Raw genomic sequence first — 26,179 nt, forward strand, 5'->3', positions numbered from 1 at the left:
GTGTCAAGATGACAGGAGGTCAATTGTGCTGGCTGGTTTTATATCAACTTGACTCAAGCTGTAGTCATCTGAGAGGAGGGAACCTGGAATGAGAAAATGCCTCCATAAGATGCAGCTGTAGGCAAGCTTCTAAGGCATTTTCTTCATTGGTGATTGATGGGGGAGAGCCCAGCCCATGGTGGGTGGTGCCATCCCTGGACTGGGGGTCCTGGGTTCTATAAGAAAGCAGGCTGTGCAAGCCATGAACAGCAAACCAGTAAGTGACACCCTTCATGGCTTCTGCATCAGCTCCTGATTCCAGGTTCCTACCCTGACTCCCTTTGATTGAAGAACAGTGATGTGGAAGTGTAAACCAAATAAACTCTTTCCTCCCCAACTTGCTTTTGACCACGGTGTTTCATCATAGCAACAGTGACTATAACTAAGACAGAAGCTGTCAGTGGCTAATGGAGATCTGAGTATCTCTATAGAAGACAAGAATATATGCAAAGCTTGGTAGTGAGAGAGGAAGCACAGCAGTGGCATAGATGGGGTGTGACTATTATTTGAGTGTGCCAGTGAAAGCACAGGGGGTGGAAGTTCTTGAAGTTTTGACAGATAAAGAAAAGCTGCAGCATGTACTATCTGCCTAATTAGAGACTGTCAACTTCTTTTTCCCTGAAGGTGTCAGGGGCCCCTAATGTTCTTAAGTAGGGTCTCCGATTCTCAGATGTGGATCTGAAGATGGTTTTGTGTTGTCTGTGGAAGGACTGGAAAAGGCTGAGGTTAGAACAAGGAGGTTCTGGTAGTGCTGGAAGAAGAGGGTTGCTGATGGTCTGAAGGAAGACATTGTCATGGCGTGGGGGGATGGAGAGGAAGGACTCCAGGAGGAAGCATTGCTAAGATTTGGTTACTCCCATTGGGTAAGAAGCAGGCGTAGAAGGAGCTGGTGTAGACGGTGGTGCCATTCACTGAGAACACTAATGTGGAGCTGGGTGGTGTAGGTCACTGCAGGGCAGGTGTTGACAGGAAGCGGTCTACAGTGGAGATTTCCACTGCTTTCTTAGGAAAGGCACACAGGATCAATGCGGGGTTAACATGGGTGCCAAGGGAAGCAGAATGAGGTTGACAGTCTACTCACAGCAAATGCCTCAGTTCTTCCCACTGGGATCCTCAGTCGGAACTGCCTTTCAGAGTTGTCCTAAATCAGGCAAGGAGGGCAGGGCTTCCTTATTTTATCAATACTATTTATTATTATGTTATTTTATCAATGCTTTTTTGGACACAGGCTGGTTTAGTAAGGAGCTGGACTTTGGGCAAAGTGGCTCTGCACAGCCCAGCACAGATCCTAGATCAGCAGTTGGCTGAGGCCTGTTGGCTGACACTGTTCCAACAGCTGTAGAAATACATTAGTTATCACAGAGGACTCTGGGCAGCATGTCCCAGCATCCATCCCACAGAGGTATTGTGTTAAGTAGATCAGTTTTTGATTCTCTCCCTTTCTGTGTCTATGAAGACAAGGTTGGGCAGATATGAATGTTCCATGAGAATGAGAAGACTGTAGGTCCAGGGAACTACCAAATTTAATCAGCCCAGCTTTAATAGATACAGAAGTGGAGGGATCGAGAGGTGAAGTGGTTTTATGAACTAAAGGCAAGTGTGTATTTATTTCTGTTTCTCTAGAGAGCTGGGGCTAGAAGCGCCCTTATCAGGCCATGAAAGAGTTCATTCAGACCTTTGCTTTCTGTTCCTCTTGAAGTGGCTGGAAAATCTAGTAGAATCAGAGAGGGGTCATAGCAAATTGACATATTCTGCACAGGTTTAAAGTGAGTCAGCAAGTTAAGCCAAGAACTGGGTCTTGGCAGAATCTAAATTAAGCTCTGTTTCACTTTGAAATCTTTTACAGGGCTGACTTCCACTTTCTGCCCTGCCTGTTAGCCCACACAGCTCACCTTTCTCAAGACCTCCCCTCCAGTGTGCTGATATAGCAATTGGTTGGGTTGGCTTGTATTTCATAGTTGTCTGAGTATGGTTAAGTACATATAGGCTCAGGGCACTCACCTCTCATGATCATAAAGAAGCACATATGGAATCCTCCCGGTGGTGAAGTTTTGATGAACAGAACATATGCCATGTACCCAGAGGCTCATCTTATAGCAGGACTGTCTGCATCAAAACTACCGCTAATTGGGCTGAGGAGATGGCTCAGCATATAAAGTGCTTGCAATTCGAGTATGAGGACATGAGTTCAGATTCCTAGTACTCATAGAAAAAGCTGGGCATGGACATGTAATATCAGCTCTGGGAAAGCAGAATCCAGCAGGTCCCTGGAGGTCACTGGCCAGCCAGTCTAGATGAATCAGTGAGTGCTAGGTTCAGTGAGAGACCCTGCCTCAAAAACCTAAGATGGAGAGGGATAGAGAAGGCCACCTGGTGTTGATATAAAGCCGCCACATGCACATGCTTCAACTTGCACTTGTGAGCACACACACATTCACATATACAAAAAATAATGAAGAGAGAGAAAATCCAAGCATAAAATGTATTGCTAATTGCTTGGTCATGGCAACTACTTTCTTTTGTTTTAATACCTTATCGCATCAACTTACCCTTTGTTTCCTTTTGCCACCAATTGTGTGGCTGTGCTGTGAAGGCCAGGGAAACTCAAAGAAGCTCAAGTCTGGCTTCAGGAGCCATTCACGGTACTCTCCCCATGATTTACATTAGATAGAGAAGCTTATATCTCTTAGACTCAGGGAATTTATGTTCCTGTGGGATCTGTCGGCATTGGATGTGGCCTCTAAGGAAATTTTGTAGCATAGCATGACTAGGTGTGAACTGTTTTTCTGTTTTCTTGCAGCAAAATGCATCTATGGAGGAAAAGTTCTTGCTGAGGGCCAGCGGATTTTAACCAAGAGCTGCCGGGAATGCCGAGTAAGTTTGTCTGTGATCCCTGTCACTTCCACAGAGCAGACAAGAGATAGACATGCAGTGTTCCTCTGTGGGTCCTGTTGGCCTAGGTGGGTCCCTGAGGGTCAGAACTGGTGGACTGGAGTCAAGGATAGAGAGGACTTACTCATAGTTTCTGTGTGACTAGCTTGCATTGAAGTGGATAACATAGCTTGAAGAGCAGCCAGTACAGGAAGGACATGAAAGGGAAAATGAGACAGGAACTACTATGGATGGGAAAGTTGGCAGGTGATTCTGGAGAAAGGTTATGGGTTGGTGGTAGGCAAGTAAGTAATCGATATCAGCCTTGACTGCACCAACTCTATTACCAAGTGGTAATAGAATTCTAGAAAATATCCCCCTCATGCTTATTGCTGTCTTTCCCACCACCATGAAATAAGTTATAAAGAACATTGCTATTAAAATTTTGGCAAACACAAGCCAGGCAGATGATGCATCCCAGAATTCGACTGGGCTCTGAATGCTTTTTTCCAGCACTGTCTGGATCTGCATATACAACAGTGAATGCGAACCCCAGTGTGGTCCTAGGATATGAAGACATGGTGGGAAGCAAGTTGTTTTCTTCATAAATTTGTAGGTTAGTGTGGGAGAATATATCATAAGCAAATATACAATAAATAGAAATACAAAACCTTGTGGACTCCTGAAACATTTTGCATGTAGCAGAGGAGAGACAGATACACTGTTACTCTCCACATGGTCAGTCTTGCCCATTGGCCAGCCCTTAATGCTGTGACAACTACACACTACCATGGACTCTATATTAAGGTCAACCAGGGCTTTTGGAAGGTGATGGCTAGTCTTCACCAGTAATTATTTCCTGGGTGGATAAAGATAAAAACATATAACAGTGTGGCGGGGGGAGAAGGGGGGCATTTGCAGGTGCCCAGAGTCATAAGGAAAGTATTTATTATTCATATTTAAGGAATTGGTGAAGTTTTAGGGTACATGTGGAGACTGAAGACAGATGAAGCTGAAAAAAGCCCTAGAATAGGTGAGGAAGCACCCATTTTGGACTTGACCATCATGGAGACAAGTGTCCCCAGCAAGTGCATGTAGCTGTGTGATATCCCCCATGTATTTTGAGGGTCCACTATGACTGCAGTGAAGGGGTAACTGGAGGAGCATTGGGTGGAGTTGAACCATCCTAGGCAAGAAGTGATTAAGTCCCAATCCGTGGCAAGGATAAGACAGATGAATAAAGAGGGGTTGAAGAACTAGGAAGGAACAGAATTGAGGAGCCTTGTTACATGTCACCCTTGTCACCCATGGCTTTGGGTGATGGGAACTGATTCTGGTGTCAGGGTACTTGATATGTCAAAGAGAATTCCAGTTTATAGTTTTGGTGACAAAGAACAGAAACCTTCCCTGGGTGATATTAGCAAAAATAGTCAATTGTTTTGAAAGCAATATTAGGTAAACTGTAGAGTTTCTAAAATCCAGAAGACTGTGTGACTTAGCAGAGTCCAGGATCTCAGAAGTCAGGAAGCAGGCACTACAGCCATGGTCTAGTGTTGAGAAATATACCAGGCATATCTGCTGTGGTGAATACCTCCTCATTTCTATGATCCCTAAGTTCCTCACACAAGAGTTAAGCACTGGGCATAGCCTGTGTAATTAAGTTTGAGTCCTAAGTCAAATCCAGCATGTTCAGTGGGGGTGAGGGTGGGTATTTGGCTTCTTTAAGTAGCTATATGGGGAGCTGGTCACATGAGTGGAGAAGCCATTCCCAAGGGGAAACTGTCATATTCAGAGAAGTGGGATGGGATCACGAGACCCCAAATATGCTAGATGCCTTCATTAGGCAAAGGTACTATATTTAACTGAGCAAGAGGAGGACAGTGTTTTGTGAGTAAGGTGGGCATGGAGAACAAATGGACATGATGAGTTTGATAGCTTTGGCTGTCTATTGCTATGAAACCAACTCCCTAAAACATAGTGGCTAAAATCAATATATGAATAGTGTGTGTGTGTGTGTGTGTGTGTGTGTGTACACATTCACATATGTGTATGTGGAGCCTAGACATCACCTTATGTGTTGACCTTTAGAGACATCTTCGACATTGCTTTTTGAGGCAATGTCTCTGAGTTGGCCTGGAACTTGTCAAACTGGCTAGCTAGCCTCCTGTCTCTCTCCCTAGCACGAGGATTACAAGTGTGCCCCACCATACCTAGCCTTTTATATGGGTTCTGGGAGTTGAACTCAGGTCCTAACACTTGTATGGCAAATACTTCCCAGACTAAAACCAATATTTTTGTTATCTCTTGTGGTTGTGTACATTGAATGCAGTCAAATATACAGTTCTTACTTGGAGTTTCAAATGTGGTTACAGTTTTTGGGTGTTGGAGGTAGAATCCTCTGATGACTTCAGAAGTCAGAATGTTGGATGTCCAAGATGGCTTCTTCATTCATGTCTAGGATAATTGAAACAGATTCTCCCGTTATTCATACATGGCTGTGTGGATACCTTCTTATGGCATAATGGTCTCAGATATTTCTCACATGGAAACTACCTTTCCTCAGAACAAACCCTTCAAAACACCCAGGTAGAAGATTTGACGTTTCCTATGACCTAGTCTCCAAAGCTGCGTGATGTCACTGCCTCTTAATTCTATTAGTTACATTGGACGGGCCCAGATTTGTCATGAAGGGGAATGACGAGAGAGTATGACCACCAGGAGCTTGAGTCATTAGACACCAGCTACCACAGAAGATCATCTGATACAATTTTCTATTTGAAAATGCCCGTGTCCACCTGCACATACCTTGGCTGGCATTTATTAACATGTCAAGCATTGGCTAGATTGGCTAGAATCCATTAGCAACCAAATTTCATTTAATTGGGTGAAAATTCTCTCTGTAGCCTCTACCCAGTGGCCTTCCTTTTGCTCTCTGGAGGGCATGAGAATGTGTTTGTTTGCTCTGACAGGGCAGTGTATCCTGTTGACAAGAGTTTGCAGTTGCATGGACTTCAGAGAAGTTCAGCTTCCCTTTGTTTTTCCACCTTGGTTCACAGTAAGAGCCAATTTGGAGGGAGTGGAAGCAGAAGATGAAGTGAGAGTTCTGTCTTTCCCATTTTTCCTCTCCCCACCTTGCTCTCTGTAAAACAGGGAAGGATAGTTTCACAGGTAGAACTACCAGTTCTAGAGGTATGCAGGCCAACATCAGCACAAAAGGTGCTCCAGCCATCAGCTGAGCTGCCTGACCAGATATTCCTCTCCTGTTCAGCACTAGCAGAGAAGATTGAGCAAAGAAAAAGTGCTACTTACCCATTGGACTTGGAGTCCTGGACAATGGAACTTGAAGCATGGGCTTTTGTGTTAATGCTTTGCTTATTTATTCTTTGCTAGTGATAAGGGGTTGGGGCAGACAGACAGAAATGAGGAGGGAAAGAAAGAAGAGAAAATGTGTTTCCATGCAGCCACATCCCACAGCTGATTTTGTGAGACGTTGTGAGAGAGGCTGAGGGAACTGCCCTGTCTAGAATAGACATTTTTTTAGTGCTTTTACCCACATTATTTCATTTTCTTTTCATCACATTCCAAGAGGAAAGGAAGAAATGTGTTCTAAACATTGAACAGAATGAGATGTGGAGACTTACTGGCCATTCAAGGAGATCTCAATGAGAGAAAAGCCCAAATCTCTTTTTTTATTGGGCCTAGTTGAAAAAGCTCTTTCCTGTATCCTGTCTCTTATTCGCAGCATATTCCAAGGGTTAATTCCCTTGAACTTCATCTTTGTGTTTCCCATCACCCTTTCCTGTCTGGTATCAGGAATGCCAGAGTTTGGTCCAGCCTGTTTGGTGAGTGCACAGGTGTGGTGGTGTGATTTTTAAATGTCAGTGTGTAGAACCTAGAATCACCTGGAAGAAAGCCTTATTTGAAGAATTATCTAGATGAGGCTGGCCTATGTCTGTGGGAATTGTCTTGATTGTTAATTGATGCAGCCCACTGCGGGCGGCACCATTTCATATGCTAGGCCCTGAACTGTAAGGTGAGGAAAGCTAGCTGAGCATAGAAGCCAGTAAGCAGACGGCATGTGGTACACTTGTCTCTCACTCTGCTCTTGCCTGTGGGTGTTGTACTTCAGGTTCCTGCCTTGATTTTTCTGCAGCAATGGACTGTAACCCAGAACTGTGAACCAAATAAGACTTTTCCTCCCTTATGTGAATTTTGGTTAAGTATTTGTCATGGCCACTAAATGACACTGGGACTGGTATACATGTCAATAGTGATGGATGTAGGTCTTCTTTGCCAGTGGGGATAAGATGGCAGTGAGGACTTGTTCATCTTTTTATCAACCAAGAAGCTCCCAGGCCTGAGAAGTGACATTATCTCCAACCTAAGATAGGTGCATCCCAATGGGGGATGTTGAGCACATGGAGAAAAAGAATGGGGTGCTTGGCACTAAATCTTCAGTGAACATCAGTTGTCCTTATCTCACATAGCCCTGTCCACTCTCCTTGAGCACAAATCAAGATGTCATGGTCTCTGTAAATGGTTTTACCTATGGGGAGGACAATTGATTTAGAGTCTACCTTTATTTTTCTTTCCTATCTCAGGTAAAGGTGGGATGATTAAACACAGTTCTGCCCACTCTGCTGTGAATCACAGTAGAAGCCACAGGTCTGACACTCATTAATCCTACTCCTTTCTTCATTTTGAGCAAGAGATTTGGGTGACCCCTCACAGAAGTCTCAATTGTGACTAGATCCTTGTCATCTGAGATGATCAGAGCAGACATTTAGGCATGTAGAATAAATGGGCATGGGTTGAAATGATGGCTTATTTGAGTAGCCTACTGACATGAAACAGACATTCTTTATACTTTGGTTCATTTTCCCCTGTGTTCAGGATTAATAACTTAGAGAGAAATTGGGCCAGAGAACTCTTTGCACAAACAGTATGTGTGTATGCATGCATGTGTTTATGTGTGTGCATTCATAGGAATAATTTCACTCTGCTTTGAAAAATGATTTCTTTATTGACCTTCTGTAAATATTTATGAGTCATTCTGTCCTCAGAGAAATGAGTCATTTACAATAACATTTCTTATATACTTAACTATTGCTTGAGTATTGTCTAGACAGTTAAAACATGTTGTTACATTTTAACTTCATAATAACCCTATGAAGCATGTACTACAGGGATGTGGGATTCAGGATCAGGAACTAAGCTACCTGGAGGGTGAGTGAGCTGCCTAGAGCAAGGTCTTTGTGGTCTGACTGTGTAATTTATTTTTTAGCTTTTCTGTGGCCACTCCTCAGGCTTAGATCAATTTGTAATAGTTCTTGGTTTTTAATTTTAGAGAGGTAGCGTGTTCATTTCTTTTCTTGCTATGATAAAATACTCTGACAGAAGCAATCTGAGGGAGAAGGTTTTTTCTTCACTCATAGATTTAATAATATATTTAATATTTTGTTATTTGAGTTTCACACACATGTACCATGAGTTTTATCCATTTTCACTTCCTATTAGCCTCTCTCACTCTCCTTATTATTGACATCATTCTTCTTTCAATTCCCCCTGACTTTCATTTTTTCCAGGTGTGTGTAGGAGCCACTCAATTTAATTATGGTTACTTGAGTGAGCATGGGTGGAGAGTTATTTATGGAGTGAGTGGTAACCTATCAGTGGCTACATGGCTGAAGAAAATGGCATTCCTCCCCCAGCAGCTATTAGCTGTCTATAGTCCTTCCAAGATGGGTGGGGCCTCATGACTCCCTTCTCCATCCCTGATGAACTGTTGATGTAGCTAGTCTTGTGCAGGTCTTGTTCCAGGAGCCACGGCTGCACTGAGGAGTTGATGAGTGCAATGGCCACGGTTTTTTGTAGCACACCTCCCCATTACATTCTTTCTGCTTGGTCTTTAGTGTTCCTTCTGGGCTTATCACAGTGGGGAACTCATGACAGCTGGAGCTGGAGGCATATTGTACCTGTAGTCAGGAGGCAGAGAGTGGTGAATGCTGGTGTGGGTCACTTTTCCTATTTCAGTCACTCAGAGAATGGTGCCACCCATAGTTAGGTTGGGTCTTCCCCAGTTGATCTAATCTAGATAATCCTTTGCAGGCATTACTGGAGATTTTCTTTTCTTTTCTTTTCTTTTCTTTTCTTTTCTTTTCTTTTCTTTTCTTTCTTTATTCTTTTTTTTTTTTATAAATAAATATGTGCCCCGCTTTTATTTTTCACAAAGCAATACTGAGCCCCTTGGAAGAAACTTTGCTATCCTAGGCACTTCCATTTTTTTATTATTATTAAGAATTTTTATTGATTTTATATACCAATTACAGATCCCCCCTTCCCTCCTCCAGCCTTCCCCTACCCACCCCCCATTCCCTCCTACAAGAAGGTAAGGCCTCCCATGGGGAGTCAGCAGAGCCTGGTAGAGGCAGTAAAGGCAGTCCAAGCCACTCCCTCTGCCTCAAGGCTGTGCTAGGTGTCCCATCATAGGTAGTGGGCTCCAAAAAGCCAGCTCATGCACCAGGGATAGATTCTTATTCTACTGCCAGGGGCCCATTGAGCAGATCAAGCTATACAACTGTCTTGCTATGTAGAGGGCCTAGTCCAGTCCCATGGAAGCTCCACAGGTGTTGGTCTAAATTTCATGAGTTCCCACTAGTTTGATTTGGTTGTCTCTGTAGGTTTCCCCATCATGACCTTGATGCCCCTTGCCTGTAGAATTCATCTTCTGTAGGCTTTTCTCTTAAGGGACTCTAGATCTTGACAAGTCAACAATCAGTGTTAACTAGCGTAGATGAATAATACCTTTCAGTGTAACTGAGAGTCCATCGTCAGGCCAGGGCACTCTGATTCTTCAACAAGGGAGGGTTCTATAAAAGGCCATGGAAGAATTTGGGGCACTTTTAATGACTGTGGTCAGTAGGGACAGAGGATGATGGGTGTGGATAGGACTGATCTGTCCTATGCAGCCTTTCTCAGTGTTTAAACCCCAGTACTTTGTAGCTTCTGTTGTATGGAATATATTAATTTCTCCCCAAGAAACCTAAAATGATACTCCACAAGGACTATTTTGAGAGAACAGAGTAGATGCTGGCTCAAATTATGACTATGTTCTTTAGTTCAGATGAGGATCTTCCATAGATGAAAGGCTACCCGGATCCCCACCCATTTCTGTTTTATGGGATTGCGTAAGAGACAACTTTGGTCTCAAATTCCTTCACAGAGTGTTTCAAGAAGTTAACACATTATTTTTAAAAAGGTTTTTTTCCTGCTTTTTCTAGGTGTCTGTGCATATACATATGCGACTGTGAGAACAGGTGCACTCAGAGGCCAGAGGTTTTTGATTTTCTGGAGCTGGAGTTAGAGGAAGTTGTGAGCCAGCTGATGCGAATTCTGGAAACCAAACTCTGGTTCCTGCAAGAGCAGTGCAAACAATAAAGACTGAGCTGTCTCTTCAGTCTAACATATCATCTTCTTAGCCTGTTTCTTACTTTTTTTTTTAAAAAAAAATTGAGATTATAACATAAAGATTTCTCTCTTTCCTTTCCTTCTTCCAGACCATCCCATACCCCCTCCTTGCTTTCATTCAAATCCCTTTCAAATCTATGTTCTCTTCTTAAATTAATTGTTATTATATGCATATATGTATATACATATATATTCCTAAATATAACCTGCTCAGTCTGTATAATGTTACCTGTGTGCATGTTTTCAGGGCTGACTGTTTAGTATTGGATAAACAGTTGGTATGCTCTTCCCTGGGGGAGACTATTTCCTCTGCTCTCAGCACTCCTTAGTTGTGCTGGTCTTCATGCAGAGTTTAGGCCTTGTGGGATTTCCCCCATCCACTTTAGCACATCTATTGGTGTTTTCCTTGTCAGGCTCCTGTTTAGATAGTCATGTTAGTGAAACCTCGTGGGTGTAGTAGCTTCTGACATTGCTAGGAGACGTTATCTCACAACATGCTCCCATCATAATTATTTTTAAACCAATCTGGGTAACTCTCCTAACAGTCTTGTTTCCATTTGACCAATCATCATTTTTTTCTCTGGAAGATTTCTTCAGTGAAGTGGCATTTTTCAACTTACATGTGTTTATATGTTGTTAGAAATCTAGAGCCTGGCAGTTTGTATAGAACTTGGAATGTTTGCATTTGACCACTGACATGGGCTCGTTACTCTGAAATAGAAAAAGTGAAATAGTTGCATTTTTATGTTAACACAGAGCTCAGTGTAGAGGTCACAACAAGCCGCAGTCAGGACGATTCAAAGGTGGGAATGGTAGATTGCTTTTTACTGGCGATAGTTTTCACAGTAGAGTTGACAAATGTTTCATCCTGAGGCTAAATGGATTTACGTGCACTTACATAGCAATAATGACAGTTCATGTTATTTTAAACCTATGAAAATATATTTATCTCAATATATATATATATATATATATATATATATATATATAAACTTTGGAATTGGGTCTCACTTATCAACTATATTAAAGGTTGATTAGAATCCTCAACTTTGGGCTGGTGAGATGGCCCAGTAGATAGAAGAACCTACTACCAAGCTTGATAACTTGAGTTCAGTCTTCACAACACATGTGGTGAAAGGAGAGACCTGACTTCTGTACACTGTTCTCTGACCTCCACATGCATGCCATGGCACACACATGCCCCTAAGTAAATAAATACAATGAAAACATTTTTAAAGAATTGTTGACTGACATAATCAGGAGCTAGACCAAGCTCCTTTTAAAGAAAGAAAACATCATGAATGACCACTTTTAAGAAGTCTTCTGTGGCATTTAAAGTGTGTGTGTATATATATATATATTATGCACATACATACACACATATGTTAAACATGCTGCAAAATTTGGGATTTAGAGGGAAAAATACAAGAAAGTAATCATCCATAATCTGGCCACCCAGAAATGAGTTCTTTAGTAGTTAGCATTTTGATAACAGCTTTAATGGAATAGTGAAACTCATTAATTGTCTTAATTTGAATATTCCTAGAAGCTGACTGTGCACTAATGCTTGCAGCCTGAGTGACCTGTTCAGGGAGTGCTCCCAGCAGGACCCATTAGACTGTGGATGCATTAGATGGTGGGTGGGAAGAACCTGAGCAAAGAGAATTCAGATGAATTCTATATATGAATTCACATATAGCCTGAACCTACCGGACATTGTGGAACATAAATTATAATTCAGAGACTGTTCATTGTATAGGTATAGGCATCACATAATATTCAGCCATGGGCTTTGGGCCATTGGCATGGGTTGTAGAAATGGAAGGTAGCTTCCAGCTTTCTGAATGGATGCAATGAATGATCCATGTGCCCTCTGTCAGAGGTGGGCCAATGTTAGAATGTTAGGAAAGCATCCAGAACTTGGATGTGGGAGCATAGTTAGGTTAAAATATATTTAGCAGTTTGTATCTATGCTGGAGGCAATGCTGCAGAACCAGTATATTACAATGGGATGATAGGCGTGGAGTTGATGATGTCATCATTTCCCTTTACAGTCAGTGCAGCTCCTGACAGGAAGGTGCTTAGGCTCTGTTGCCTTGTACTAATTGGTTTGACTCAGATGTCCACAGCTATTTTAGACCCATTGCTTGCTGCTGAGGTTAGATGCTGCCCACTGTCATCTGACTTGAGGAATGAGGGTAGACTCTGGTGGGAGGAGATGGGAGAAGAGGGCTGAACATAACAGGATCAGCTGTTGAATCTTCGGGCCAGTCCCTCAGGGAATCAGGAGAAAAGTAAGAGTTTGGAAAGAGCACCAGAGAACAAAGATACGAGAGAGAATGCTGGGAACAAGGCTGGCTGGGTAGGAAAGTTCCAGAAAGAAGAGGAAGTCATGTTGAGGATAACTGACCCTAAGATGAGTAGCTGAGGCCTGTGGCTCACTTTGTGCAACCAACATGACGGCACTCAGAGAAGAGTCTTGTGTCTCCTGTCTGGCATTTAATGTTGTGTCTGTGTGCATCTATCTCTAGGAATGAATGTCCATTCTGTCAAACCAAAGAACTGGGAAGGAGTGATGTGGTCAGAGGAATGGCGAGTCTCTTGAAAACCTAAAACATGACGCCCATCTCTCCTACCCTTCTGGTGGTGCAGCTCTGTCCTGTGTCTGGTCCCCCCCCCCTCCCCGCCCAACCTGTGTCTGGGATTGCCTTTTGGGCTAAAGTTGAGGTCCCTCTTCTTAGCTGTCTTAAACATCCTTGCAAAGAATGGGAGAGAAAAACTAAATGCTTTTAGATAAAGTAAGAGTGCCTCTAACTTTTTAAAAGAAAGAAATTCATGGACTTATTTTAAAAATTCAACATAAAACGAAATGCAGACACCACTCACACCAACAGAAAGAACCTGAGATCAGTGTGGCCATGAGTGTAGAGTGGCTGAATATTTAACAACATTGTTGTAAGTTATGTTATTTACAGCCAGGAAGTCTATTTTTCATCCGCCCAATGTTCTTTCATACCCATGTACCTTGTCTACAGTCTTGGCCAGTAAAATCTCTTTCTTATTTAGTTATTCAAGTTCCCTTCAATGTGGCACCTTCATAATTTCCCCATTTGGGCAGAACTAGTTAGACTGTGTAGCATATTACATTGCATTTATCAGAGCATATTTTAAAAGGAACTTTTGTGCTGTATTAATGTTCCTAGTTTAGGAATTATATATCTCATTCCACTAAATTATAAGTTCACCGAGAACTAGGAAGATGCCCTGTTGATGTCTGATGACAAGCCTGTGGCCTGTGGAAAGGGGGAACTGCTTCACAGAAGCCTGATGTATACAACATGAGTTGCGCAAAGTGAACTATTGCAATTACAGCATAGATCTCAGGACCTGACACAGGGGGCCACCACACTTAGCTGTCAGCTGTTAGAAATTATCAGCATGTCCCATGGGCATCCTCTTGCATTGAAAAGGAGACTAAAAAAGTGAATGGAACTTGTTGAAACCCGAGCTGTTCTGATATAGAAAGGAAGCTTGTTTTCCCTCCTAGGACTCACTAATCTGACTTACAGGATTGTCCTTCTCAATGGAATTCCCAAGAAGGCTCTTAGTATCAGGCTGGTTACCTTTGCAATCTAGTGACAAGGACTGTTAGAAGCTCCTGTGATTGGCTCTGCATAGGAACTAACTCTTTCCCGGTATTTGGCTTCTAGGGTGGAGTCTTGGTGAAAATCACAGAAGCTTGCCCTCCTTTGAACTGCTCCGAAAAGGACCACATTCTTCCGGAGAATCAGTGCTGTAGGGTCTGCCGAGGTGAGTGAGCTTGGGCGAGGCTTCTGGGTGGGGCTGGTGGTTGGCACAGAGGTTCATCAGCTTGCTTTGCTCATGCCACCCTGATTTCCGAGACTTGGTAGAGCCCATTCCCTTTCTCAGAGATCGTCTCCTCAATTGTAAAATGAGGGTAATAATAGTATCCACCTCATAAGACTGCTGTGAAAATTAAATGGGATAATGCGTGAGCATGAGCTGAGGGCCCAGCGTGTGACAGACATCCCATAAGCGGTCGTTTCTATATTAAAGCAAATGATAGTGCCTGTAATACCAACCATTACCCTCATTATTACATTTTCTCACCGAGTGGGACTGAGCGGCGTCCCTCCCTGCCTCATCATTGGGCCAGTTCTCACTCAGAGTGACTCAAGACTTCAAATAAGCGCGCTTGCTGATTAATTCTCAGGCAGGCGTTGTTTCCTTTTCTTCTTTCTGGACCCTCTTTATCATATTTATTCTTATGTCTTTGATTGTTAGCTCATGAATTGATTCTTTCCCGAAGTTCTCACTCAGGGAGAATTAGGTGGGTTAGGAGAACGTAGAATTTATTCAAAATCTTAACACACCAATCCAGTTAAACATAACTACTCTTTCATAACTGTGCCTATCCTAAGACCTCCCAAACCCACCAGGCCTGAGTCCCCCCAACAGAATTGTTGTGCTTTCTGAGTTAAGGAGGACCCAGAGTCTAACAGTGTGGCTCAGGTCACTTCACATTTAATCCTTCCAAACCTCCCCTCCTCCTCCTTTTTTCTAGAAAGCATTAGCAACATTTTTCCTTCTTACTATAGAGTTACAAAGTGAATATTTTAGCCTTTGCAGAGCAGTTTTCTATTATATCACCTTAACTCGGCTCCTGCCGCACAAAAGGAGGCAGGCCAGGCGTGTAGGTGTATGAGTGGGCACAGCAGTGTCCCGAAACTATTTATAGGAGCTCCTGGTAGCAGGTCCTGATTGGCTGACTCCATACCCGGCACCTTCTGATATATATGGAAAACGTATATTATTATGATGTGTTTTCATCTGAAGTTGTGATTGCTCTCAGTGGTTGGTGAGGAGAGAGTTCTGCCATGTAAAATCTCATTGATCCATGGAATGGCTGTAGAATCAGGGACAGATAACTGTGCCCTGACTTACATGCCTCTCCTATCCATGACTTTTTCCTGAGGAGATAACAGATGTCTGTCCACTCCAGATAGGGCACTGGGGACAGACTGAAGAAATAATTCCACCCAAGTCTATCTTGGTGAACTAATGTGTTTATTAGAATGAGTTACAGAAACATGGCTGGGGGGTCACTCACAGGAGCATGGGTGAGGGGGTCACTCTTTCTGAGCCACCCAAGCCTGTTATGTTTGAGCTTCATGAATTTAGTCAACTTCTGGAGTCTTATGAGCCTCCCTCCTGGAGGGTGTGTCTCCTTTCCGAGGGAAGAGCTATAGGACACATGACTAGAAGCTTATTTGCAGCTGGGAGATCTTAGACATACCTAAATATTGAGTTGAATTTTCAAAGAGATGCATTTATTGGGAACCAATAAGGTTGTTAGGTAGGTCTTATAATTTAATGCAAAATCCATCACTGGCTATTTGTTGAGGTGCCAAGTGGGCCTCTGTTTATGCAGATCCTTTCTGATTAATGGCTTCATTAGAGCAGAACATTGATTAGGGCACAGAAACTCAAGAGGAATTTCATTGTTCTGATCCAGTTTACAAGAGGTGCCCCTGCCTCTGCTTGCACTTGTCTGGTGCTCACACCCTTTATCAGCAAGGCTGCCAGGAGCTGTCCCTCAGGTACACCTGGCTTCCTCCCCTGCCCCTGCCCCTGCCCCCTGGAAGCACTGTGGTAGCTGTTGCCAAACCTGGTTCAGGTGTAGAGGAACAAGAGGCAGGGGCAGACTTCACTGAATCCACCCTCATCGGGGCCAAGCTGTGGACCTGATTGTATATCTGTGTATTGCTTGTATATGTTGCCTCAGAGGCTATAAGAAGGCATCAGATCTCCTGGAACAAAAGTTAAAGACAATTGTGGGTGCTGAGAATTGAACCTGCGTCCTCTGTAAGAGCAGCCAGTACTCTCAACCACTGAGCCATCTTTCCAGCCACATGTTAAAGCAGCTTTTCCTGTATACAGGAATGCTCCCTTGTTTGCTGTCTGGACTGAGGTCTCCTGCAGGCACCCAGATATGTGAGATCTGATGAGATGAAATGTGTTATGTCTGGGGCTGGCTCTGTGGGTGATACAGCCATGTGGCTTCTGCCACCCTGGTGTGACTCATCATGGAAGCTCAAATGGCTCTAGTCTCTATACACTTGCATAGAGGGGCTTCCAAGTGTATTATGTCTCAGAGGCTGTCAGGTCTGTTTGCTGATGGATGTTGTCCCCTGAAATGTTACTCCTTGGAAGCTTGAATTAAAGCTGTTCTCATGACTGCTTTGGGAATTTGACATTTCCCAACATTTATTCTCATTAAGACTCTGTTAGGCCACCTTATCCAAGAGGCATAGACTGGGCACTGGAGAGAACCATCCTCCATCTCCAGGACAGTGTTTATGCAATGTTCATAAAGATATCCAACCTAACAAATAACATTGCTTTAAATGATCATATGTTAAGATATCTCTAATGTGAGGGACAGGGCAGACCTTTTGGTTATGGGGGTTGATATCATTTTCAACACTGGATAATATACGCTGTATATTCCATGGATACGATAGTGTTAAAAAACATTTTTCTGAGTTGTAACTTATGTCTTCAAGGTATAACTCATTAGTTTGGCCATGGCGTTATTTTTTAAATTAGTGATACACATTTTCTTGTGTGTCTACCACCGCTCCAAGGACTATTCAAGATGAGAGATTCAGAACCTTGTTTTACATTGAGTTTGTGGTTGTGTTTTTTGTTTGTTTGTTTTTGTCTTTGTAGAATTTGAATCTGAGATCTTATAGTTAAGTATAACAACGTATTGTGATCTGTAGTGTTCAGTACATCAGCTGACTTGGAATTTAGACCAGGGGCTTGGGTACCTTGCTTCTTTAAAATCTTGGGTTATGTCAAATGCTGTGAACAGTTCCCTCTGTCTTTAAGGAAGATAAAGGATCCAGCTGGTCAGGCAGCTCCATCCACAAGGCTGTTGGTGATCATCCATGGTGTACGAAGGAAAAGGACCACAGACCAGTTTAGGAAGACACATGCCTGGCATCAAATATGATGGGCACAGCTGGGGGCTCCTTGCTATTGCTGGGTCTGCAGGCCTCAGTCCCCTGTGTAGCACCCAGAGGGGCCCTGACTGACTGCTGCTGTGGCTTTTTTCTCTAGGGCCTCAGAGCCACCTGTGAAATTTGTTCATGCTCATTGCTTTGAGGTAATGGCCATAGCAGAGGCCTGTCCATTTAGGGTGTGAGGTTACGAGGTGGAGAGGCAGAGTGGACACTGGAGTGGCGGCTATGCTCCTTCCTGGAGAAAGGCAATGAAGGACTGAATGCAGTCTCAGCAGGAAATATTGCCTATGGATTTCTGGTGCTCTCAGTCAAAAGCTGAGAAGAAAAAAAAAAGCTAATAATCTTGACCGTGCATTCTCAGGATAGCTCCAGGAAAGCACACCAATCATTTGGCCCATCCTGGCATCCTCAGACACTCCTCGGAGTTTTATTTCCCTCATAAGCAGCTCTAATTGTGTCTTCGGCATCGCCAATGACTTTGGAGGGTTTCGCTTCATGTTTATGACTTTGGGTGTTGGAAGAAAGTTCTTCCCGACATCTGTTCCAAATGTGTTTATCTGTAATTTTAATTCATGCTCACTTGCCTTGTCATCTGGCCTGGACTGAAATTAGCTGAGATTATTTGTACTATTTAAGATTTTATGCTCTTCAATTAAATCCTCCCAAAGAATCCTGGTATCACACGAATTTTACTCCCATGCTTCCTGATCATTTCAGGTGGGTTTATAATTGAAATGATCTTAGAGATGACTTCAGGGTATTAGAGGTAAAAGAGATTTGGAAAGGAGACATTTAATGAGAATGTGGGCTTGTGTGCACACAGAGAAACTGTCAGTGTTTCAGGGTAGGGGTTGTTCTCTGGATGCTGGCAGATGGGTCAGATCAAGAGCCCTGCCAATGGGAGCTAACAGGGAGCAGCTGCAGAGCAGCTGATGTGCTGTAAGCAGAAGCAGCCGAAGGACAGCACAGTCTAGAGAAGACAGGAATCCAGTGCCCACGAAGTTCTGAAGTGGGTGAGGGTCTCCAGCACCCCTGAAGGAGCTCCATTGATCCAGAGGGAAGACTGGAAACTAGGGCTGGGCTGCCTTGGACAGGAAGACAGTTAAGTGTCAATAATTTCAGAAGCAGCCGAGTGCTTCCTAAGTCAGAACCTTCAAGGATATGGAGCCCACTCTCCTTGACAGTCCTGTCCTGGAGGAATAGTGGTCTGTCTACAGAAGGCTAAAGGGATCTTCTCATTCCCCAGAGCCCTGGTTTCTCTTGTGGCATGTATGCTGGTAGTGGGATCCCTAAGGATATTCAGTTCTCATAAAGCATCTCTCTTAACCATTGCGTAGATGGCACTGACTCTGCCTCTGAGGCACTTGGACCTGCATGCCATTGTTCCTCATGTGAATTACAAGGTTGGGCAAGTTGTTGGGAATGGGAGTGGTATAGACCTTCTGAAATTTGACTTAGGGTAGAGGGATTCGGAATGTGTGTTCAGAATGCCCAGCTACCCAACTCGAAGTTAAACTGCTTAGCTTGTTGGTGAAGAGTGCATTATTGTCAAGAGACCTGGGGCAAGCTGTGCTCCCTCCATGGCAGTGGTTCTCAACCTGTAGGTCACCACTCCTTTGGAGGTTGAACAACCCTTTTACAGGGGTCACCTAAGACCATGGGAAAACACAGATATTTACATTATGATTCATAAAAGTAACAAAATTACAGTTATGAAATAGTAATGAAAATGACTTTATGGTTGGGGATACAACATGTGGAACTGTGTTAAAGGGTCTCAGCATTAGGAAGGTTGAGAACCACTGCTCTATAGAATCAGTCTTTAGCTATTTCAGCAAACCTAAGTCCTGCCTGGAGTCAGGTTTGTTCTGTCTTTATTGTAGAAAAGGTCACAGGACAAAGCATTCAGATACTGTCCATCATTGGTGGCAAAAGCCCGAGGTGAAGCAAGAGAAGTGAATGATTTTATTATAACCATGGGGAGAGAGAGAGAGAGAGAGAGAGAGAGAGAGAGATAGAGAGAGAGAGAGAGAGAGAGAGAGAGAGAGAGAGAGAGAGAGAGAGAGAGTTAATGCAGGAGTTTTATTATAATGGAATAAAATGGTTTGAACGAAACAGGATTGGTTCACTAGTGTTACTATTACAGAAATGCAGATACAGGGCCACAGAGTGAGTCTAGATTTTTAATCTCTCAATAAGAAAAGTGTGACACACCTACTATTTATGTTTCCTCATTAATTTCCTTGAACATGACATTGGCACTTGCTGCTTTGTGTTTGGGCTTATGGTAGTTTTTGATTCGCTTCCATTGCCAAGCATAATAACTGGGTAGATCTTTTGTGTTCACTAAGTTTTTGTAGGATGAATGAATGGCACTTTGCTGGGAACTAACCTCACGTGTGTGTCCTGAGTGACACCTCATGCTGCCTTCCATCAGGTTGTCTGCCTTTCTCAGAGCACTTGCTCATCTGAATCCCTTGAAGTCTCTGGATTGGGTCTTCCTCATCTTGGTATCCATCCCTGAGTACCATCTCATCATTCTGTTGAGTGGCAAGTTATTTTTATTCTGATGTTGAATCTCCAGGTAGAGAAAAATGATGGAGTGTTTCTTAAAGTCAGAAACAATATCTGTTTCTTTGGGAAGGTGCAGGTGTTTCATGCACTGGAAAATGCCAGTGGCTGATGGAATACTGGTTTCCCCAGGCCAGGGTCGGCATTCCTTGAATTTCCCTCGATGATAGAAATGATGGCTGGCCTGTCACATGGGTGGTAGAGAGAAACTAGGAGTCATATTTGTGTTTATAAGTCTATTTCTTCCATGACCTACCAGTTCAGTTCTCAAAGGGAATGCAATTAACCTCTCCATACTCAGTTTGTTTATCTTAAAAACACTTTTAATTCTGGCTTGAGAAGACAATGAGGATTTAGTGAATAACTGAATAACTATCAGCTGAGTGCCTATAGTCCAATGGGCGATTGTCTTAGCCAGGTGGGCAGATTTACATGGTCCTTTCCCTCAGTGAGGTGAGCTTCTAGTGGGGAGATAAACATCTACTAATAAAAGCAAAAAAATCCCATAATTAGTCATTGTGATAACGGCTACAAACCAAATCAAGGCATTCTGTGAGGGAATAATAGTGTTTAATTTAGACTTGAGAAATAAGAAATGTTTTTCTGAATGTGAAGTGTGTGTGTGGGATTGATGTATTATTTTTTTAGAACCTATTCTCAATCTTCATTCAGGTACAATTTACAAATAAAATGTGTATTTAGATTTACAGCATGATGTGTTGATGCATATATACAATATGAAATTATTAAATCAATCTAATGTATCAATTATTGATCTTACATACTTACTACCTTGCTCATCATTTTTGTGTAATTGGTGAGAACTTTTAAATGAACCCTTTTCAGGAACTTTCCAGCATATATTATTACCATCCATAAACCCCATTCTGTGTAATAGAGGGTTATAACTTATTCTTTTTGTTTAACTGAAATACTTCACCCTTTGACCAAGATCTTCCATTGCCACATGAGTAGGATATATTTAACCTTAACTTGAAGGCTGAGTTATTGTATCAGGGAGAGTGGGTTTGCAAAGCCTTTGAATCAGACACAAAAGATGAAAATGCTAGAGGAGGGGTGAGAGATATACCTCAATATGTAAAGAACTTGCCTCCAATGCAGAATACTCCCAGCTCAGTGCCCAGCATTTCAAAGACTGAGTATGGTGCAGCAATCCCAACACTTGGGCTCATTCTATGCTACGTAAGGTTTTTGAGGTTAGCCTGGGATATAAGAGGCACTGCTTCAACATACAAAACAGTAGCAGCAACGACAAATGACAAGCAAATTTAAAAAAAAATACTGAGGAGTTAAAAGAACGGAGAGAAGATGATGTTAAGGATTTTGTTCTTAAACGAAAAACCCTTGCAAGATTTTGAATGGAGGGAAGGAAGGAAGGAAGGAAGGAAGGAAGGAAGGAAGGAAGGAAGGAAGGAAGGAAGGAAGGAGAGAGGTATATGTCATCCTGTGGGGAGTAAATCAGAGGAAGGCAAAGGGTTGAAGGAAGGCCGATGAGATGAGATGGTTTCCATTTGAGAGAGGATAGTAGGGTGGGGAAGAGGTTTTTGTTAATATGGTCGTGGAGATGAAGAGAAACAAATAAATTGTAGATATATTTTTGGAACAAAGACTGATGTATGGCTCAGTGTTAGAATGCTTGCCTTACACATGACAAGCGAGTTCCCGAGTGTGATCCCAGCTCCGCAAAGCAACATGTACTTACACGCAAACCTGAATATGTGTATATATGCATGCATGCATACACACTAAAGGTGAAGCGGATGGGACTCAGGAGGGCTGATTTTCCAGGGATGAAGGCTAATATGAATTCCATTCCTCTCATTTGGGTAGATGAAGGTGCCAAAGAGGAATGGAGAGAGCCTATGAGATGCAGATTTGGGAATTAGATCAAAAGTTCAGCTTTCACCGGTGAGCTGTGAGATAGCTCTGAGGCTGGAATGGAAAGGGACATTGATAGGCAGTGGTCTGTTCCCTATAATGACACAACATAAGTAAAACCAGGCATGCTAGAGAGTCAATATTGTTTTCTGTGCTGTTAGAGGGGGCTGTGATTACCTCACTATTGCTCATGGAGGGAAGTAGATACTCTCAGCTTGTGTCCATGAAAATTTTGGTATTTAAGTTAATTTCTGATTGGAACAGATTGGCAGACCTGCAATGAACAATTTTTAAAAATTGTTTTTTAAGCCTATTCTTGAACTTTATTCAGGTACTATATAGATCCAGAAAAATTACAATCTACAAGCATCGTTGGAGAGGATATTGCTGGGGTTGATTATGCCCCCAGGTATTTAAATGTTAGAAGACAGGCCGGGCGGTGGTGGTGCACGCCTTTAATCCCAGCACTCGGGAGGCAGAGCCAGGTGGATCTCTGTGAGTTCGAGGCCAGCCTGGGCTACCAAGTGAGTTCCAGGAGAGGCGCAAAGCTACACAGAGAAACCCTGTCTCAAAAAAAACCAAAAAAAAAAAAAAACGTTAGAAGACTTATTTTCTCAGTCGTCCTAATAAGAACTTTAGAGTCAAATTGTGACTGTCAGTTACTCATGGTTTTACCTTGGGTATATAAACTCCCTGCCACATCTTCTTAACTTGTAAATTGAGGATAGTAATCTTTCAGGTTGTTGTGAGGGTTTAATGAGGTGATATGTGTAACATGTTTAGCTATGTGTTAGGAGACATGAAGGAACAAGTAAATGAATAGCAGATTTTATAATTAAAATGTTTTGGACATTTGGACAAATTCTAAATTAAAGATACCACTTATCTAATTCTAATTTCAGAGTTATTTCAAAGACTCAAAAGTCACTTCTTAAAAACAGTAAAATAAATACTTGAATAATGTCGTGTCCGCCTCAACCAGCAAGGAAGACGCAACACCAGGCTCTTCTCCAAGCAGTTTATTCAGGAACCTTGAGACAATCTTCTGACCCCGGGGAAAGCCATCTTCTGACCCTCTCTCCTTCCTTGGGGAAAGCTAGCCCACGCCCTTTATAGCCACTGGGCAATCAACCCCGTAGTGCCACGTGGACAATGCCGATAGGGTCAGACATACGCAAGCAAGCCAGATTAGGTCCAGGTGTGCGGAAGCAAGCCAGATCCTAGCCTTAGCCAAATAAGGAGTTGTTTATCCCAGAGAACACCTGCCATCGGGAAGCGCCATCTTTGAGGCGCGGCCGTGCACGGCTCTCTACAGAATAATAGCTTGTTTGTTTACTTATTTGTGTGTGTGTGTGTGTTCTTAATTTAGTTATATCTTCTAAATCCATAAAGATAACATGATTACCAGGTTTAGTATGTCAAGCATGATTTTCTTTTGGTGGAGTGTGTCTCTACTCCAGTTGGAAAGCAGTTGGTTATCCACATAACAGCCATGCCATTATTACACCAGTGGACACAGCTTACCTGGTGGGTTGATGTTGTAGCTCACAGAGTTCATAACTTGATAAGACTACTGTTAGCTGTACTTTCTTCAATAGTTTGCTTAGCACTATTGGGCATTATGAAATCTAACATCCAGCTCACTGCCAGCTTGACTTCTCTACGGCTTACAACCAACGTGTTTGGTGTCTTCAGAAGCAGGGTCAAGCCATTTGGTTCTGATGGGCCCCAAGGGCAATAGCAGTACTTTGTGTTGGTTTTGGTCCCACCAGGGCCCCTATGACCAACAACTCATTGGGCAGTATCCCACACCTGTCACTGGAGTTTTGGTTTAATAACTATGGTTTCTAGGGCAGCATTATTCTTTGTAGCAGATACATTAGTCCCAGTCTTTATCTTTGTCTTTAAAAAATATTTTGTTAGTTTATAAAATTGTATGTTTCCATAGGTTGTTCTTTCATATATCCTTAGTTTTAATTAATATTCTCACCCCTCCTTTTGTGAACAGAGATCAGAAATGATTATAATTATGAGTGCCTTGGTATCTCTGTGGCTGTCTTTAGGTATACATCCAGGAGTGATGTAGGTGGAACAGGTGGTAGTTCTATGTTTAGCTTTTTGAGAGACATCCACAATGACTTTAATAATAGCTGCACCAGTTTTCTCTCCCAGTGAGAGTGAATAAGGGTTTCCTTTTCCCTACATGTCTGGCGAGGTCATAGATTTTGGCGGGGAGCTTACCATGGATATTTTTGTAAAATGCAAATGTTGTCAAACTGCCTTCTAATATTTATGTTTATCCCTGTAATTAGTGCTTTGGTCAGAGAAGCTTCTCTTTGCACTGTGTGGTGGCTAAGGTAGAGACTCCTAACAGCTCAAAGAGCTGAGAATAACTGAATGCTGAGCCCTAAATGAGATGTCTGTATAACTTCCTTTGAGGCTCAGGGAACAGTATGCAAGGGAGTGTGGAAAGGATGGATAAGCTGGAGGATAGGGAAGAGTCTGGTAACAGGTGGTCTTCTGGACATGACAAGGCTGTGGCACTCATACGTTCACTGCAGCTGGGCATGTCAACAATCAATTGTTGTTGAACAACAGGATTGTGAGGCCCTACTCCTTCCTGAGAAACTATTGGTGATTAATAATTGCTGGGAGATGGGGAATCATTTTCTTCAGCAGTGTAGCCACTGCTACGTTGACCACACTCTGGAATAACTTGCCACCCATGCTAAGGCAAATGGTCCTAATAAAATGCAGTGTGTCATACATGTACTCTCACACACACAAGATACTTGTTGGGAAGAACAAGGGGTTTTGTAGGAATAGAGCAGGGTAGAGAGGAAAATGAGTAGGTGAATACAAAGCACTTCATATGTAGTTATAAAATTACAAAAGAATAAAGAACTAAAATATAAAGAAACATTGAACAAAATTGATACTTAAGAAAGAGGGTAGTTTTTACCCAGGCCCAGAGCCAGGGTTATGTGTTGGCCCACCCCATTTGTGGTCTCCTGGAGCACTGGGTAGTGGGGGAGGGTTATGTGTGTTTCAATCCTGCAGACCCAGGACTGCAGGATCTCCACAACATAGGGCAGCAATGGGATGTCCAGGAAGAGTTCCAGTGAAGGCCCAGTGTTGATGGTACAGCAGAGACTGGGGACCTTGAACCAGACCAGCGATTCTTTGAGATGAACACTTGCATGTAAAAAATGCGCAGATACAGGTGTTTACTGTGAGACTCACTGTGTCACACTGCAGCTTCCACGTTGATATTTTCCCTTTCTTCCTTCCCCCCTTTCTTCTCTTAAATTTTATTTTGTTTTATTTGAGGAGTGGTGGTAGGAAATGGGTGAGATTGGGAGATGTCATGTGGAGACATGATGTGAAAGACACAAAGAATAAATAAAGAGAAAGTTTAAGCCAGGTGGCGGTGGCACACACCTTTAATCCCAGAATTTGGGAGGCAGAGCCAGGCAGATTTGTGAATTCAAGGCCAGCCTGGTCTACAGAGTGAGATCCAGGACAGGCACCAAAACTTCACAGAGAAACCCTGTCTTGAAAAACTGAAAAAAAAAAGGAAGTTTAAAAAGTAAATAGAAGAAATTATTGAAGCTGAAAGAAAGAAAGAAAGAAAGAAAGAAAGAAAGAAAGAAAGAAAGAAAGAAAGAAGAAGAAAGAAAGGAAGGAAGGGAGGGAGGAAGGGAGGAAGGAAGGAAGGAAGGAAGGAAAGAAGGAAGGAAGGAAGAAAGGAAGAAAGAAAGAAGGTAATTTTGAGTGGGATCATGGCTCAGACCCTTTTGATCCAGAGACAAAGATGTGGTGAATTCTGACTGGAACATGAATGGGCAAAAGGGAGAACTGGGTGACAATAATGACAAATATTCAGAAAAGAAAGCTTGTGTCTTAAGTGACACACTACTCAGACACATCAGATAAGACAAAGACATTTGAAGGATCATAGAAATAGAAAATCAACAGAGAATTTATGAGCCGGCAGCCTGCTAAGATGCTGAGGAGGTACCTGATGGATGATGATGGCCAGCAGCGGAAGAGAGTGCTTTCAGACTGGGTGTTGAGACTGACTCACAACCATGTACATTTGCTAAAGATCATCAACTATCTGCTTACAACAGGCAGAGCTAATGGTTTGTGAATATTAACACCAATAAAATGATTGAAGAAGAAATATGATGGCCTAATGGAGTCTGAATTGTTTGTGGTGTAGGATTGCTCCAATTGATCTGTTAACTCAGTAGTTTACCCACTGAGACATTGGCCTGCCC

General features: G+C 42.7%; 1 protein-coding gene across 1 annotated transcript in view; it reads left to right on the top strand.

Moving 5' to 3' along the window:
• Nell1 (neural EGFL like 1) overlaps window positions 1-26,179 on the top strand; it is an 806,688-nt gene that overhangs the window by 216,491 nt on the left and 564,018 nt on the right. The window contains exons 10-11 of the mRNA XM_059253364.1: window positions 2,840-2,913; window positions 14,088-14,187. Coding sequence (XP_059109347.1) covers window positions 2,840-2,913; window positions 14,088-14,187 — 174 coding nt within the window. The remainder of the gene's footprint in view (window positions 1-2,839; window positions 2,914-14,087; window positions 14,188-26,179) is intronic.

This window comes from Peromyscus eremicus, chromosome 1, assembly GCF_949786415.1.
Source record: "Peromyscus eremicus chromosome 1, PerEre_H2_v1, whole genome shotgun sequence".
Classification (NCBI taxonomy): domain Eukaryota; kingdom Metazoa; phylum Chordata; class Mammalia; order Rodentia; family Cricetidae; genus Peromyscus; species Peromyscus eremicus.